This window comes from Canis lupus, chromosome 32, assembly GCF_048164855.1.
Source record: "Canis lupus baileyi chromosome 32, mCanLup2.hap1, whole genome shotgun sequence".
Taxonomy (NCBI): Eukaryota; Metazoa; Chordata; class Mammalia; order Carnivora; family Canidae; genus Canis; species Canis lupus.
In genome coordinates, this window is record NC_132869.1 from 42,670,164 (window position 1) to 42,688,863 (window position 18,700).

Sequence of the window (18,700 nt, forward strand, 5' to 3'; positions counted from 1 at the left end):
TTGGTGGTTGCCTATTGATTCAACTTCCAGGCACTCTGCTTCTGCGGAGGAGGTTGAAGGTCCAGGGTGGGATTGCAAGTTCCAGCCCTTCAATCACGTGCATGGTTGGTTCCCCTGGCAAGCAGCTCCCATCCCTAAGTGGGGTCCAAAAGTTACCATATTAACATAATAAGAAACACCGTGGTCACTCTCAATACTTAGGAAATTCCAAGGGTTTACAACAAACCCTTGAGTCAGGAACTGGTGAACGAAGACCAAATATATTTGAGAAATATATATTTGACTTTTTTTTTTATAAATCACAGTATCTTAGGGGTTAGCACTTCAACATACAAATTTTGGGGACTCAGAATTCAGTCTGTAGCATTCGGCCCCTGACCCTCCCCACCCCCCAGTTCAGGTTCTTATCACATACAAAATATATTCAGTTCATCCCAATAGGCCCAAAGGTCTTAAATCATTCCAGCATTAACTCTAAAGTCTAAAGTCCAAAGTCTCATCTAAATATCATCTAAGTCAGATATGGGTGTAACTCAGGGGCTGATTCATCCTGAGGCCGATTTCCTCTCCAAGCTGTAAGCCTATGACACTGACAGGTTATGTGCTTCCAAAATACAATGGTGGCCAAAGAAAATGAAAACGCTAATTTGAGAAGATCTGTGCACCCCTATGTTTGTTGCGGCATTATTTACAGTAGCCCAGGTATGGAAACAGCCCAGGTGTCTATCAACAGATGAGTGATTAAAGAAGATGTAATATATACGCAATGGAATATTACCCAGCCTAGAAAAGGATGAGATCTTGCCATTTGCAACAACATGGACGGATCTAGAGGGTAGAGTGCTAAGTGAAATAAGGTAGAGAGACAAATCCCATATGACTTCACTCATACGTGGAATTTAAAATCAAAACCAATGAAATGATAAAAGAGACCAAAAAACCCTCAAATACAGAGAATAAACTGGTAGTTTCTGGCTGGGGGGACGCTGGAAGGAGGGATGGATAAAATGGGTGAAGGGGATTGTAAAATATATTTAGAGTGATGAGCGCTGAGTAATACATAGAACTGTTGAGTCCTTGCACCTAAAACTACTATAGCACTATGTCAATTAACTTCAATTAAAAAAAAATACAGTGGTGGGTAGGCAGAGGGTAGATAGGCCCATTCTCAAAGGGAGAAATGGGAAGGCAAGAAGGGGTAACGGATCCCAAGCAAGGCCAAAGCCTAGCCAGGCAACTTCTGTTGGATGTGAAGGTTCACAGACGATGCTCGGGCTGAGCGGTGTAGCCGCCGGGCCTGGGACAGGGGTGCCGCCCCCCCGCCCCCCTCCCGGGCCCTCTGCAGGGCCTGCCGGGCACCTCCCCGACGCCTCCTGCACGTGGCTCTCCGCTAGGGGAACCTGCCACTGCGGTGCTGGGCACGGCGGATCCTAGCTTTCCAGACTCGGAGGCAGCCCTACCCTGGAAACCCAGGAGGAGGCAGCCTCACCTCTTAGGTTTGTGACGGCAGCAGCGATAGCCCCGCAAGCCCAGGCAACCCCAGGCAAGCCCAGGCGCCTTCGGCTGCGGCCGCGGCCGCCCTTTGAGGAAGAGCAAGAGCGAGCGGCTCCCAGAGCTGAACAGCTCCGGCCTGGAGCATCCCTTCGGGCCTTCAGGCCCTCCTGCTTTCCCCATCCTTTTCGTTCAAACTGGCGGTGTCCTTGCAGGGAAATCCTCTTTCTATTTCTGGCTTCTCCTGAGCCGACGGGTTAAGTCCGGCTCACCCCGACCTCTCTAGACTAATGGTGCTCGCCCACCTCTGCTGTTCTCCTGAGGGCTAGCTCTCCTCTTGCTGCAGCATGGATAGGCTGAGAATTTTCCAGAGCGTCAAGCCTTCGTTCCTTTTGCTTACCGATTCCTTCTTCAATTTCTCCCTTCTTCCCTTTGCATTTATAGGAAACAAGTTACTCCTTCACCATTTTGCTTAGAAATCTCTCAGCTCAATACACAGTTTCGTTGCTCACAAGTTCTGCCTTGCACGGGAACAGTTTAGCCAAGTTCTTTGTCATTTGTCTTTTATCATTTCTCCAGTTTCTAAGAACATGTTCCTCATCTCTGTCTGACTCCTCTCCTGGGTCACCCGTTGTAACGTCCATATTTCTAACCACAACCTGTTCCGGAAACTGTCACGGATCTCAAAACTCTTTCAGCTTCTACCCCATTCCAAAGCTGCTTCTGCATTTTTGGATACTTGTCACTGTAGGACTCCACGGCTCAGGACCAAAATCCCGTCTGCTCAGGCCGCCGTAGCAAACCAGCGGGACTGAGCACGTGGCTAGACGGCAGAAACGTATTTTCTCCCAAGTCTGGAGACTGGAGACACAGCTTCCCTCTCACTGGGTCTGATGTAGGGGGTGGGACGGGGGAAGAATATGGCACATCAGGGCTTAGAGCTTCAACATACAAATGTTGGGAGGACAGAGTTCAGTCTTTTTTTTTTTAAGATTTTATTTATTTATTCATGAGAGACAGAGAGGGGAGGGAGAGAGAGAGAGAGAGAGAGAGAGAGAGAGGCAGAGACACAGGCAGAGGAGAAGCAGGCTCCATGCAGGGAGCCCGACGCGGGACTCGATCCCGGGTCTCCAGGGTCACTCCCTGGGCTGAAGGCAGGTGCCAAACCGCTGAGCCCCCCGGGGATCCCCAATCCATAGCCTTCTCCTGGTTTTCATTCAGTGTGAATAGCTTTAGAAGTTGTATTGTCTTCTATTGAAAGACATCACAACACATAATAAACAAGAGTGGATTTGGAGTTAGCTGACATGGGTCCAGACTCTGAACAATCTCTGTGTTTCTCCAAGTAAGTCATGTAACATTTCTTGGCTTTTTTTTTTTAAGATTTTATTTATTTATTCATGATAGACACACAGAGAGAGAGAGAGAGAGAGAGAGAGAGGCAGAGACACAGGCAGAAGGAGAAGCAGGCTCCATGCAGGGAGCCCGACGTGGGACTCGATCCCAGGACCTTGGGGTCACGCCCTGGGCTGAAGGCAGAGGCTCAACCACTGAGCCACCGGGGCTGCCCCCATGTCTTGGTTTTTACATGAAAGGATACCAACTGCTCTGCCTACCTCATAAGATTGGTCAACATTTTTTAGGTCACTCGTTCTTTAATATTAGGCACTAGTCTGAGCATATTTAGATAGGTTCGGCACTTACATGCTTTCCTTCTCATTACTTCAAAGAAGTAAACATTTTTCTTTAAAATTATGAGGGAAAACTACTAAATGCTAGCATCCTCCAGAATTTGAGTACTGCCAAAAATTGGTAACAAATTGAGTATCTGATATTAAGGAAACAATAAATTATGGTAATTCCCAATGGAATGTTTATGGCAACTAAATAGTAATTATGAAGACTATATAAAATCATGGAAAACATTTTTCATAAACTATCACATGAAAAGAGCAGAATACCAAATAGTATGACCATAACTTTTTAAAAATTCACCTACAAAATGGTAATATGCAATTAATTTCTATGTTAGAGTGGTGATAATTATAGGGGATTTTGACTTTTTTTTTAATGGTGTCATAATGTTTTTTCAATTTAAAGAAAAAGGATTGGAGATTTTAGATCATTTGACACTGAGCTTTTTGAGGGTAGGTATCCTTAGTTATTGATCCCTGTAGTTTCATCCTCTAGCTCATATTTCATACTACCCAACCTTGCGCACCCTGGTTCCTCTATCTGGACTGCGCTTCTGGGAAGATCGCGGCCAGGTACAGGAGACCTACTTCACTACCACCTGAGGGGGCTTTATAAAATACTAGAGATGTATTTTCCCCTGCTGCATCCCATACCAACAGAATCAGAATCTCTGGACGTGAGGCCTGGGAGACTGCATTGCTAGCAAGCTTCCTACACAAAATTTGAGAACTGTCGACATAGTGGTTAAAGATTTGGGCTTTTAGGTCGACAGACCTGGGTTTAAATTTGTGCTTTAGTGACTTATTGGCCATGTTAATTTGGTCCAGTTACTTGCCTTTCCTAAGCCCAGTATCTTTATATGTGAAATGGAGAAAACACATCATTCTTCTTAAAGCCATTGTGAACAATCACAGGAGTCAGTGTGTACATAGTGATGTATATAGTGCTCGGGGCATCATTTGGCACAAAGAAATTATTCAGTAAACGGTACCTATTTATTCCTCCACTCTCTTCTCATGTACCTAGAAAATTCGTATGTTTTCTTAAAGAATCCAGCTCTGTGAATTTTCTTCTCTGATGTTCTGAGAACATATTGACCGCTCCTCTCTGTGTACCCGCTCTATACTTGGTGGGTGTCTCTGTCACTGTACTATCATGCCATAGTTGTATGATTATACAGCGATACTGTTACACAATTAAAGTCACACGCCTCCCCTCCCCACTGTTACACTTGAGCTTCCCCATGGCAGGGACCATAGTTTATATTGAAAAATGTGGCTATGCAAAGATTTAGGACCACATTTAGAGCATTGAATGATGAGTCAAGAAGTTACACTTTATTTTGTGTTTTATGGGAAACCGCTAAGAATTTTTAAAGAGAGAGAAAACATGAGGTCAATGATTTTAGAAGAAAAGTATGATGGAAGAGTCCAAAAGGGAAGCCAGTCATGATGCTATTGGAGTAGTCCAGGTAAATAATAATGAGCCCCCGAACAGTGGGAAAGAAGGGGCAGGTGATAAAAGAGCTGAAGCAGTTGGTAGACCATGTCTGGTGAGAGGCTGGATATAGGATGAGAGACCAACCCAGGAGGATAGTCATGCCATTAACTAAAATATGAATCAGAAAAGCCAGAAAGATGAGCTTTTTGTGGAGCATGCCCAGAGGACAGCCAATTCTAGAGAAAACTATAGCCAGATAAAAATGTAGGCTTGGTACTCAAAACAGAGATCAGGACCAGAAATATGATTACCCAGTTTTCTCGTAGACTTGATTTAGTTCAAATTGTGGGAATGTATGCGATTATAGTAGTAGAGTCTACAACATCAGAAAAAGGCCTGCATGGCTAAGTGACCCAAAGCAGGAAAAGAAGTAGCAGAGGGCCAGGACCCATGGATCAGAGAATACAGGATTGCAGAAAGCTTGAGCAGAATAAGGAGAAGGCAGGATTCCAGTCTACAGTAAACCTCAAGAAAATGCAGTCTTGGTAAAGGGAGCAGATACCAGATGCAGTTAGAGAGCGTATAGAACCAGGGAGGTTGTGGAGGCAGCGAGCGCAGCCTATGTTTTTGAGTGTTTGGTGAAGGAAAAGCCAAATTGATGCCCAGACAATATTTAACCTTCAACTTCTATTTCTGTCTCATTCATGTCTCCTTCTATCCCCTCATCACCATCTGGGGAGCCACTACCCGGCAGATTGGACCTGTCTCTATGGGCTGCATATTGGCTGGCCTCCAGCCCTCAACTTCCCTGCTCTCTAAATAAAACTTGACACAAATTTAAGCATGAACTTAAAACTTCCCTGTTCTAAATAAAATCTACCTTGCTTTTTCCTCCTTTCAAAGAATCTGGGTAGCCACTGACCAAACACATAATCCCCAGATAGACTCAAGACACCCTTTGAAGGGCTAGCATTCATCATGCATCATCATACAGAGGAGGAAACTGAGGCCAGAGAAGAATAACTACTTTTCAGAGGGTCACCAGCTTCACGATGGGCTGCCTCCTGACTCCCACGTGGAACCTGTCCTATTACATCATACCTGAATAGTGGATTGGCCATGCCATGCCTCCTTATTGTCCCTGAATGGACAAATGACAGCATTTGCCTATAAGCCGAGTGGCCAGTTGGTCGAGTTATGGCTCAGCCCAAAAGGAACATTCTTTATCACTGCTTTTATAATAAATGCTGCTATGTGAGACCACCAAAGAAATTTGGATGAAATCACTTTGGGGAAGATGATTAAAAATCTCACATAAGAAAAAAGTATAAACTTCTGCCTTATTTTTCCAGGAGTTCCAAATTTGGGTGGTATATTTTGGGTAGTATATATCTTCTCTTTTTGAAGGAGTCCCCTAGGTCTTTGCTCTCAAGGAAAGAGCTCGCAGAGCTTGGTGGAGAGGCGCACTTTCCTGCTACAACAGAGGGCTGCTTTTGCTTCCTTTCTCCTACCTATGCTGAGAAGCTTGTTAAAAGCTTGTAATAAGTAGAGGTGAACTGTGGACACCAGCATCTTTTATTGCATTTGACTCCAGACTTGTGTTTTATGGGAACACAGAAGTTCAAAGTCTCCAGAGTCTTCGTTTATCTCATTTGGGTGGATGCTGAGAAAGCCAGACGCTAAATGAAAAAAGCATTAACAGGAATGACTGATTGGTAAGAGTTTACAACTAGTTCAGACTATAGACACAGGCAATTAATTACTGGCTTAGTAATAAGGAGAAAACTATAGAAGGGAAGCCACTTCCACTTTCATAATTCAGTACAAATATGTTCTACTTTGAAACTTCACAAAAAGCCGTCAATCAGCAGCCAACTATACATACTCATAGCCATCGTGGAGGTCAGAGTCCACTTCGTTTCAGGGCTGAATGTGTACAGAAGTTCCTAAGAGTGTCAACTGGGAATTGGTTTAGGAAGGAAGGTTTTTGGGTACTCGTGTAAATCTGGAATCAAAATGAATAATGGGTTAAGGAAGCCATGGCTTTCATGAATAAGGTGAGAAAAGATATTTGGGAATTCTAAATTGGGATTCAAATTAATTGAACTCCTAATCTGTGCCTGAGATGGTTATTAAACTGCTCTGTACCTCAGTTTCTCTAATATGAACATCCTAGGTGTCATTCTGTCCGCCTAAATTACTAGCTCAGAAACACAAGTGATTTTATTTTGATCCCATGCTGAGTGGGAGCGTGAAAAGATTTAATTGGGTACAAGCTACAAATAAAATAGTAAGACCTTAACAATTGCCTTCTTGAATTTCTCTCTAGACTCCAAAATGGGTTTCTTGGGCATGTGAACATTTTTGCAGCAATTCAAGCTATAAATTACCTGGCCTACCTGACAGAGCTCATAGCAGATTCCTATAGCATGGAGTTCTGAGTACCTGGGGCCCAGGTGGCATTTATATATTAAATACTTAATCCATTTCTCATATATTTGTAACAGCATTGAGTGTGCATGGGTCTTGGTTCTGTAGCAACAGGCAAAGCAATACTCCTTCTAGGTCAATGAAGAACCCGAGGTTAGCGATTGATCGGCCTGTGTTGTTAGAGCAAGGTTGTACCCAATGCTGGATCTCTGTTTCACATTTGCAGGTTTTCATTCTAGGCTCTCTCTCATTTGCAGTTGTGCTTTTGTGTAATGTGACAAAACAGTGCAGGAGGCATGGTGTATGTGGTCATCAGGATTTCTCATTTTTGTCCCCCTACAATCCGTTCCCTACAATAGCCATCTCGCTGAAGGCTCACTGAGGCACTGTAAAATGTACAGTGTGAGGTGGAAATGAGATTTCCTGCTGATAAAGTCCAAGTAGGCTGAAGGCATACTAGGCCGACTGGCCCCATCCGTGGAGAAAGAAAAGCTGATATGGAGTATTTTTGAAGAGTCCTGTATTTTGTAATCATCGTTTTCTTTGGGAAAAAGCAGAGGAAATTGAATGGAATGTTGAGGAACTTTGTCATTTTGTGCAGGTTTGTGCAGCACGAGACCACCAAGCCTCTGTGGCAGCCTGGACTCCGTGGACAGCGCTTGGTTCAGATCTTACTCATTTGCGTCGTCTGGTCATGAGTGTTCGTTAGTCAGATTAGTCTGCACTGGCCCCTCCCCATCACCTGCCAACCTCCATCCACTTCATAGAAGCTGTTCACACATCCTCGCTGCTCCGAGTCCATAACCCTGCGGCTACACCAGATCAGATGTGGCCCTCCTCAGTGTTTTGCACAGACATGCTGAGCTCGCACAGTGTGCCTTGCCCCGAGGTAGGCCCTGCGGGTGCAAATATCTGTTCTTGGGACAGTGAAGTGTGCGGTCTGTAATGATAGAGACGTGTACAAGAAACACAGAGAGGAGGCTTAGGGTATCCAGTACTTCTCTCTTTGGCAGAACTGCCCCATGATAATGGCCTTAAAGAGCAAGTAGGAGTCCCTCAGGCAGGTGACGGGTGAAGAGAGGCCCCTATTGGAGAGAACACCGGGTGGGTGGGAGCGGGGGACGGGCTGGGGGGTGCTGGCTGGCTGCTGGTGGTTCAATGTGACAAAAGTGAAAGAGAGGCGAGAAGTAAGACAGCAAAGGGAGGCCGGGCCAGGCCTCTCTCCTGTGAAGATAGTGGGACGCCACTAGGAAGTTTAAGTAGGCAGGTGACTGCCTTCACCCAGGGTGTGATCCTGGGGTCCTGGGATCGAGTCCCACATCGGGCTCCCTGCACAGAGCCTGCTTCTCCCTCTGCCTGTGTCTCTGCCTCTCTCTCTGTGTCTCGAATGAATGAATGAATAAAAAGAAGAAAGAAAGAAAGAAAGAAAGAAAGAAAGAAAGAAAGAAAGAAAGAAAGAAAGAAAGAAAGAAAGAAAGAAAGAAAAAAAGAAAAAGAAAAAGAAAAAGAAAAAGAAAAAGAAAAAGAAAAAGAAAGAAAAGCTGCTTTTGCTTGGATTTGGCACTGCCACCTTCCCAGAACCAGTGACTTGTCCAGAAAGAGGACCGGGGCACATGTCGGAGGCGCACCCCCCCCCCCCCCCCCCCCCCGAGCAGCCTGGTTTTGCACGCGGCTGCAGCTTGTGGCCAGGAGTCCCGCACGCTGGGGCCGCGTCCCCCCAGTGCCGCTGCGGCCGCTCCGTGGGGCTTCCCGTTCACGAAGTGCAGGCCGGGCCGACGCTGTCCAAGTTGGCGGCAGTTTAAATAGGTTTTTCCACCTGTGATGAGAACAAACATGCTATGATTTTCTCCCACTGAAAAAGAGAATCATACACGAAGATATGGGACCATTCCGGCTCCTGTTCTGTTCCTATTTCAAAATCAGGGGGGAGCATAGAGGTCCTATGGAAATTACTCTTCTTAGGGAGTTGAATCTCTTTGGAAATTCCTGCACTTCAAACCAGCTACCCTTTTAGGGAAGGAATGTGAATTCCTTTCAAGAAAGATGAATAAAAATGGGAGGCCACGAAGAAGTCACTTTGCTCCCTGGTAGAGAAAATATTGAATAAGGGAAGGAGGTCAGAACAACAACCAGCAGGAGGAACCCTGTGCGTTTGTTCTGGAAAGAGCAGCTTGTTTTCTGAAATAACTTTTGGACTAGAAATTTATCATCTGAGTCAGGTTATTTTGAGGTTTTAAAAAAAAAATCCTAAAGGACTCAAGTTATTAATATATGAAAAATTGCTTCTGTGTGGTACATAGTAGAATCATACAATACTCCTACCTAAACTAACATCATCACAAGCTCCATAATAATATTTATGAGATACTCATCATACAAGAAATCCTGTTTTGGAAATTTCCACAGGGCTGTATTTTGGGTGTAACTATGTTCGTGGTTGCAAACCAATTAGAAGGCCTAGTATTTTGTTTCCGTCTTTCATACTCCAGACCTCTCCTTGTCCCTTCACCCTTTAAGCTAGAGGGACCCCGTTATTCTTCAGCCTGTCTCTATATTGTAAGATGGAGAGATAAGGACGCGCCACCAAAGTGATTGAACAGTCTATCATTTCTCCTTTGTAAATCACTTTGGACCTTTATCTCGAGTTCACCTGTGAAACTAAACATAAATTCTTACTGTCGTGTCCATGTTCCCATCTACTCACACAGCTCGGGGGGACCCTACAGAAGCGTGTGTGTCTGTGTGGGGGCAGATACCATGACAACAATGCGACGAGAGGAGCAGTCGCAGTTACAGTACCCTCTCTGCTTCTAAAGCCAAAGCCCGGAGTGGCGAGTTTTTCTTCAGTGCAACTTAGCACAGTAGAAACTACAGGGTGGTCGAACTCTTCTCTCACTGAGCCTTCGATGGGACTGTCTTGGACCAGAGCATGCTGCCGGCCTGACCTACTGGCCTGGGGGCATCGGGCCTTAGCTCTTCTCTAGCCACCTCCACCAAAGCCATGGTCCGAGAGCCTTACTGCTGGGGCAGGTGGCTCTCAGAACGCCAAAGAAAGATGCATTTTTTTCTATTTTGCTTTCTTGGTTTGAAAAAACATGAAGATTCTATAACATTAGATCACTTTTAACATTTGCAGGTTGTTAATTGTCCTAGTCATTTGCAATGTTACCTTTGTGTAGCTCTGAGATTTATAGATCGACTCTACAGAGTTGATCTCATTCCTCATTTAATCCTCACAAGTGCACTCTGAAGTAGGTTTCCGGATTTTTTTTATATTGTCTCCCTTTTTTAAGGGAGACTCAGGCCCAGAGGAATGAATTGAGATGCCCAAGGTTACACGCAGTTAGTGGCAGGACTAAATCCCAAACCTGCCAAGCCCTTGGTGAGTGTCCTCTCTGTGACGCGGCCGCTAGAGTTTGACTGCAGTCTCATTCAGCTCAACTCAGTGGTCTTTGATTGACTTTTCAGAGACTGGGGAGTTGGGACCTTTGAACTTTCATTCCAGCCAGTGATGTGATATTGAGCAAAATATTAAAATTGGAAATGGGGTTAATGGTGCTGTGTCCTAGATCCAACTCCTGTACAACTAAAAGATGACTAGTATAGGATTTTTTAAATACCTGCTGACACATAAATATGAAATATTGCCAACAGTGCAGTATAGAAATAATTCATGTTGTGATTGATGAGCATATAGGATTATATATTATACTGCATGTACTGAGACTTTGAGAGCTTTCCAAAGATAGTATTTTTCTGAAAGATACATGTTTTAAGATGAACTCAGCCTGGGGTTATCTCTGTTTCAAGACCAGAAGTTTGGTTAAAGAAGAAATGTTTAGTGTGCCCTCAAGTTGATGATGTAGGTGGTATAAGATTTGAAAAGAGGAAAGATTTCTGAGGCATTGATCACTGATGTCAAGACTCTACGTGTAGTAAGGAACATCCTTTCTTATTTACTGTATCTATACATATTTATTACACTTTACCTTTGGTCTGGTTTGGGGGTTTTATTCCTTCTTTTTTTTTTTCTTTTTTTCCATCATGAGACATGTACTCTTTAGTCCCCCATCACCTATTTCATATTTTTCTTAATATCTATTAAAATGGAAATCAGAGCATGCTGTTTCTCAGAACTGGAGACTCATCAGCACCCTCCCAAGAAAATGTACATTTAAAAAAAAATAAAATAAAAGTAGCTAGAAATCCTTTTTTAGAAATTGTTTCTTTTCTGTGTTATTGCAGCAAACAGGCAGTGTGAACACTTCCGAGTGCCTGTTGCTGGGAAGCTTGGATCCCTGTGAATCTGCAGCATGTCCCTGCTGAGGATAGAAAATGTGCTCCTTAGTTAACAGGCTCAGGGAGGAGCTGTCCGGACTGAGCTCTTGTGACCTGTGAACTAGTGTTCGACCCCTAGTCTCCCACTGTCGGTTTCTCCACATCCTATCATGAGTATAATCCAGTTAGGGGTGATTTTATTTACTTTTTGCTTTTCTAACCACGTATGACTAGAAATACAATAGTTGTTTCGGTACGTATGACTCTTGGCTAATGTTTGTGATCAACAAACTCTTGCATAATCCATAACCTCTCGATAAAATTCTTTTTGGAAGTCCTCACTACCCAAATACTCGCCTTTAAATGAGGCCTATTAAGAGAAAACTTGAAACTCAAGAGTCCTGCCGTTGAAATGTTGGTTTTGCTCCGACTAGGTCAGACCAATGATTCTCTCAAGCCTTTATCTCAACCTTGCCAGTCAATCAGGAGTGCCTGAGTTGTGACAATGACGTTCATTGGAAATTAGGAAAACCCACACTTTACCTGACCAACGTTATGTTACTCTCCTGACCGATGATGAAATAAGGCATCCTGGCCCACTTTGTAGAGCTGTGGTAGAAGTCTGGGCCATAAGCCTCGACAGAAAGTAGGTGAAAAATTATTTTTGGTGGTTGTGTTTTCCAGATGACGTACGAGATACGGTGGAAAACGTAAGCTTTGGTGTTGGATAGTCTTGGGTTTGCAAGCTGGCAGGCCTGGGCTTTTTTTTTTTTTTTTTTTTTTAATTATTTTTTATTTCTTAAATCTTCAGCCTATATTGAAGGGGTTAGTGTAGAGACAGCAGAGACAGTGCACATCAAGTGCTCAGCATGTAGACAGCCACGAGGAGTGGTTACTGCCAGTGTCCCTGTCACTCAGCACAGGACTGTGAAGACTCTGAAGACTTCACCGTGACACGACGTGTTCCTAACTGGTCACCTTCCAATTAATCTTCCTGTACACCTTGCAGCCGGGTTTTGAAAGTGTGCATTTCTTACTGTGTTATTTGCTTTCTTCTTTCAGATCTGTAAGAGCAAAGCTAAAGAATCTCAGCAGTATTATCACAGCTTGGCTGTCCGGCAGAGTCTGGCTGTCCATTTTAACATCCAACAGGACTGCGGCCATTTCCTTGCTGAAGTCCCTAATCGTCTGCTTCCCTGGGAGGATCCTGATTCCCCAGAAGAGGAAGAGGATGAGATGGAAGAGGCTGAAGAAGGGGTAAAAGGAGAAACTGATGGGAAAAGCCTGGAGCCCTGCTCTGAAACAGAGTCATCCCAGAAGGAAAGCCAGGGCGTCATTAGCAGGAAGCAGAGAAGCCACGTTGTGGTCATCACCAGAGAGGTTCCCTATCTCACCATGGCCGATTTCGTGCGAGACTCTCTGGTCCAGCATGGGAAAAGCCCTGACCTGTATGAGAGGCAGGTGTGTCTGCTGCTCTTGCAGCTGTGCTCTGGCCTCGAGCACCTCAAACCCTACCACGTCACTCACTGCGACCTTCGTCTGGAGAACCTGCTGCTGGTCCACTACCAGCCAGGGGGGACCACCCAGGGCCTTGGGCCTGCAGAGGCCAGCCCCACCTCCTCTTGTCCCACAAGGCTCATAGTAAGCAACTTCTCTCAGGCCAAGCAGAAGAGCCATCTGGTGGACCCCGAGATCCTCCGTGACCAGTCCCGCCTCGCTCCAGAGATCATAACAGCCACTCAGTATAAAAAGTGTGATGAGTTCCAGACGGGCATCCTCATCTATGAGATGCTGCACCTGCCCAACCCCTTTGATGAGAACCCGGAGCTGAAGGAGAAGGAGTACACCCGGGCAGACCTGCCCCGCATCCCGCTCCGCTCCCCCTATTCCCGGGGCCTGCAGCAGCTGGCCAGCTGCCTCCTCAATCCCAACCCTTCTGAGCGGATCCTCATTTCAGATGCCAAAGGCATCCTGCAGTGTCTGCTCTGGGGCCCCCGGGAAGATTTCTTCCAGACTCTCACCATCTCTCCCAGCCCAGCGCAGAGGAGCGCCCTCCTCCAAAACTGGCTGGACATCAAGCGAACACTGCTGATGATCAAGTTTGCCGAGAAGTCCCTGGACAGGGAGGGCGGGGTCAGCCTTGAGGACTGGCTTTGTGCGCAGTATTTGGCCTTTGCCACTCCAGACTCCCTCGGCTGTATTGTGAAGACCCTGCAACACCGCTAGTGTGTCCTGGTTGCTGCTTTTCTTTCATTTCCACCTTCAAGTCGCCTGTGTGCTCCCCCTCCCCAGTGCTCACACGGAAGTCACGGAAAGAAGAGAGACCAGCCTTCCATCCCTGACCAGGAAAAACGAGTCTCCTCTGAAGACTTACCCATAGCTCCACGTCGGTGAGAAGCTGGGTCTGTCTTCACTCTCCGGCCATGCAGCTGCCTTCCACTGGAGCAGCGTTCACCCTAAGCGTCCCCAAATGCAGGTAGAAAATGAAAATGTCCATCCTGGAAGCGACGGCCCTTTTGGTGTGAACTCAGCTGTGTCCAGCTCGCCCAGAATTCTGAATATCACCTGTCTTTTTAACACCACGTATTTATACTCCGTAGCAGTAGGCAGATTTGAGCAGTCCTTTCCATTATCCGCTAAGCTCCCACTACAGTTTTTTTTCTTTAACGTGTCAGTAACCGACTCTCTTGCCAGCCAGAGCTGCCATCCCGAGCATCGGCCCGGTTTTGTTCCTGGGAACCGTGTCCTTTGCCCCAGCAGGTAGTCAAAAGGCAGGGAGGGATTCCGTCCCTTGGGTCACAGCGCGTGTTCGTTTGTTCTCGGTGGGTGGGAGCGCGCAGGCAGGATGGCCCAACGCCCCCACCCCCGCGGCCCCTGCCTGCTCTCCCTCCGCCTCGCTCTGCCCCCACTTGCCAAGGGAGCGGGTGTGGCGGCCGCCGCGGCCCAGGACGGGACTGACCCAAGGTGGTGGCACCAGTTCCTCCATGGGGCAGAGCTCACAGTGGCCGCAGCTGGTGGGGGGGGTGGGAGGCAGGCGGGGACACCAGGGAGGGTTGCCGCGCTGGCTCTGGCCGCATCCGAGCTGTCGGCGTGGACAGCCGGGCAGCGGGCCGGGGCCCTGGAGGCGGGGGGGGGGGGGGGGGGATCCCGTGTGCAATCTGTGTGTGCACTCGAGCCGCGCGGTAGTGTTGGTGTCGCGCCCCCGGCCCGCGATGTGCAGAAGCCTCCGTCGCCCCTCGGCCACGCGGCCTAGGAGACCCCGAGGCGACCGTGCACTTGTTTTATTCAAAACTGTGAGTGCCTGTTGACTTCGCCTCGGGACCCCAAGGGCAGCCCGCGGGCGGCCTGCACCCCCAGGGAGGCCGGGGCCCCAGGGCGGCGTGCGTCGGGCCCACGAGGGGCTCCAGGACCCCTGCCACCGGCACGCGGCTTCTCAGAGCCCAGGCCGGTGTGAGTATTACTTAGGGAGCACATTCGTGGCCTTCTGGAAATTTCTAAACTTTTAACATTTTTAACAGCCTTTTTCCTATGATTCACCTAATCAAAGAGGATCGAGAAAGGAGAAGAATGTATTTTTTTGTGATCTTCTTTGGTTTTGGGGGGCGGGTTGTTTTGTTTTTGTTTTAAGAGAACGGGCCTCGTGCGGCTCCCGGGGGTGGGGGGAGCTGCCCTCCCGGCCAGCAGCGCCGGGCCCCAGGGAAAGGCTCGGTGGCCCCAAGGGCGTCCGCCTCCACCGGGCCGGGCTCTGCCCCCAGGACGCCCCAGAGGCCGCTGCAGGCCAGCGGTCCCCCGGGCCCGGCCTGGCCGCTGGGCAGGTCACCTCGGTCACCTCGGCGTCCCCGTGCGCACGAGTGCCCGCCCCGTTGTACACTGAGGCAGCAGCACGCAGACCACTGACCGCGCCGGCCCGGCCCCGGACGGCCCGCACGCTGGGACGCCTTCTCGGTGTCATTCTCGTGGTGCCTTGCCCGTGTGAATTGAAACATCGACTTCAACGAGGTCTCCTACTTAATGAAGAATGTTCCCTGGTCCCTCCGTTTGTTCCCAGGTATCCTTTTCCTCCTCCTCTTTTTTTTTTCCCCCTCCGTTGGACTCGGATCCAGTCCTCCTCTCGTGACCTCCGTGGTAGTCCGGGCACGACTCCCCACTGCGCGGCCCCGGCGCCCGCAGGCAGCACCTCGTTCACCCGGGGTCGTTCAGTACCGTTTCCACATCACGATTTGTTGAGGGCAAAAGATGAATACGCCCCTAGGCCGAGAGGGGCCGCGGGCTTCCCGGGCGGGCGGCGAGGCTACCTGCTCTCCCAGGGACGGCTGAGAACGTTACGAGGTAGAGGGGAAAGGGGTCACGGGTTAGGGCGGAGCAGACAGCATACCTGTTCCTGGGCAGGAGGCAGAGCACCAGGTGGTCCCCGGAACGTTCTTCCAGGACGATGAGACTCAGCCGGACATTATCGCGACTATTTTCTTGCCGCCCCACGTTACAGTAGGGACGTTGAATCCGCTCCTCCACCAGACAGAAGCCCTGCCTGGAGACAGCGCGGTGTGCGCGGGGGAGTCTGGCGTCGTGACCATAGAGCACTTTAAGTTTTCTCAGGTAACGTCAAGTTACCGTCTTCGATATTACTTGGAAATTTCTTTCTTTTCCGTTGAAGTCTGTCCTACAGATGCTTCCATTTATCAAGAGTTTGAACAATTAAGCCACCTTTGGAACTTTACCTTAAGCCACGTGAGCAAGAACCATCTCTCGGACACATTTCGGTGCTAGAGAAACAGGGAGGCGGGTGGACAACCAGACCGAGACTGAATGTACACGCAGCAGAGTGCCTTGTCCGCGCGGCAGCCAGCCCGCGAAGGCGGAGATCGACGCCCCGACGAGGCCTAGGACTTCGGGATCCTGCCACGCCGGCCCGAGGGAGAGCGCCTTGGTGCGCCTCCCCGAGGAGGTGCTCGGACGCTGGCTCGTGAGGATCAACTGCAGGGTGGGGGACGTGGTTAAACCTGTGGGCCCGTAGGAGAATCGTGAGCCAACCACGAATGAGGCCGCCCAGCCCCTGGCCTGAGGCAGGCCCGGAGGGCAGGAGGGCAGCAGTGGGTGTCAGGGTTTGCCCTCTGGGGGTGAGCTGGGTGAGGAGCGGAGGGCAGGAGCACCCACTCTGCCGACGCGGGTGACCGTGAAGCGCGCCCCTGAGGACTCCACGAGCCTGGGTAGCCTTTCGTCATCTAGTGGGGCCGGTTTAGCTCCCAGACTCAGAAGAAGCTTGTTAACTTGGACAAGTTGTAAGCCAAGAGATCTAAACCCCTAGAAATATCAGTGATATTTCTGGGAGTAAAACTGTCTATTTTAAAGTTTCTAGTATTGCAGATTGAAAGATCTTTGAGGCCTCCTAGATGGTAAGGCACGGAATGATTGCACTCAGCTTCCCAAATTTGAATTTAAAATGCTTCAATGCTGGGAAGTGACTTGACTTGATTTTGCTGGTAACCTGCAAATAAGACTTTTCCCTAGATTATACTGGCAGCGATCTGAAAAAAAGTACAGACTAGTCCCAGAAGTCAGGACGTACTTAGGATACGGCACTATAATTCCAAATGATTCTAGATGTATGAATAAAGTATGAACATCCTTGAGGATGACGGAGAGAGGGACTTGGCTCCCCAGGCCAACTCTGACGTGTTTCTTATCTCCCTCACTGGTGGATAAGGATCGAAAATTCTGGTCCAGCCTAATGAGTGAACGGGACGGCTGCCCACGAACCGGGTTATTAGTTTTACCTCATTGGAGCTCATATTCTCAAAGGCCCAAAGTGCTGTGCCGAGACGAATCCGGGCGCTGCTCCCGCTGACGTGCGCGCTGACGCCCAGCTGCCCGTGCTTGCGGCGGGGCCGAGGCCAGGGATTCCGTGGACCAAAAGAGATGCCAGAAGGGAAGCCAGAGGAGCTGCGGTGCAAGACCCTAGATAGAGATTATACCAAAGAGATCCAGCCTTTCTGTCCTGATGCTTCAAAGGTGATGAGGTTGGGTGACGACAGTTGCCGTAGACGGAGAGCTCACATACATTCCATGTCAAGGGATCTGGCTGATAAAATGATCCATCCTCCAACAAAAGCACCTTTAAAAAAAAATAAGTCCATTTCGTATATTAGGGAAAAAGAGAAAGAAGGTGATGGTGATGATGAAAGCTGCGGGCAGATGGTAAGGTGCCCCAGGATTTAAGGAGAAGGAACCAGTCGCTCTCCCCGTGACATGACCGTGGCTGTTGCCCTGACTTCAGCCCGGGGGCGTCATACCCATGGGATTCTGACAGCTGGGCAACTTTTTCTAAGACGTGTGGCAGTTTCGACAGGTTTGTTAAAGAACTCCTGGGAGATTTCTTAAATCCTAGTCCTCTTTATGCAGCTTCCTACGGAGGTGGTCACCGCTCGTCATCATCACCCCTACCTGTAAGGCCCCTGATGCACAAGGTGCTATACAGCTGTCAGCCGCCCCCGCGGCAGCTGTGGACGTTAGAGTAGGTTTTGCATCAGCCACTGCGAGAAGCTTCCCCGCTTGGGGTGCGGGGCCTGCGTGCCCACCTCCCCTCACTCGCCTCTCCCTCCAGGAGCCTCTGGGCTTATTCCAGCTTCTCACCTTTACCCATCCCACTCACCCCCGTGCTTTTTTTTTAATTAAGAAAGTTTCAGGGAATCAAAAGAGGTCGGAAATTTTTTAATCTAGCAGAAGTATAGAGTCATATATTTTGCTACAATTATTATTATAATATGGAGAATCCACTTTGCCCGTGTAGTGCGTGGAGAGTGTGTGTGTGTCTGCGCTCATGATAATTTGAATGTTGAACAGCCCTGTGGCTTCAGAGTAGCATTTTGAAGGATAAACCACACCGCTTCAGGAAACCTGCCCCGAGTACCACACATCCCTTCCCTTACCGGTTTTTAAAGAGCTGAACACCCGGGGCTGGGGCTCTAGGCGACACATGCAGGCCTGAGATCGGCGCAGGGACACGTCGTCCTTCGCACGTTTGGCTCACGGCCGCCCTCACCCCGTCCCTCCCTCGTCCCCACGGCTCTGCTCACTCCGTATTTGAACAAATGTGTTTCCCTTGCTCTTTCCTGGAGCTTCAAGCCTCTACACACCTTAGAGTTGTGTAAACCCGCCAGGTAAGGTCCCCTCCGTCACAGGTGGTGCCGCCCTTGGTTTGCTGTGGTACTTTGCTGTGTTCTCTGTGGCATCATGTTACTGTGTAAATAAATTTGTTTTAATATACACTAAAGATGAGACGAGCGCTCGTTTTTTCAGTGACTGTCCCATGGGGACGCCCCCGGGGGAGGGTGTGGCTTCCCTGTCCGGTTGGGTCTGTCTCCCAGGA

At 48.5% G+C, this 18,700-nt stretch overlaps 1 protein-coding gene across 46 annotated transcripts in view; it reads left to right on the forward strand.

Annotated features, from left to right (window-relative positions):
- The window catches only part of PEAK1 (pseudopodium enriched atypical kinase 1), a 294,889-nt gene extending 276,285 nt beyond the window's left edge, over positions 1-18,604 (forward strand). For all 46 annotated transcript variants that reach the window (XM_072809762.1, XM_072809763.1, XM_072809779.1 and 43 more), the window contains one exon: positions 12,397-18,604. In XM_072809762.1, coding sequence (XP_072665863.1) covers positions 12,397-13,560 — 1,164 coding nt within the window. In that variant the 3' untranslated portion in view covers positions 13,561-18,604. The remainder of the gene's footprint in view (positions 1-12,396) is intronic.
- The last annotated feature ends 96 nt before the right edge of the window (positions 18,605-18,700 follow it).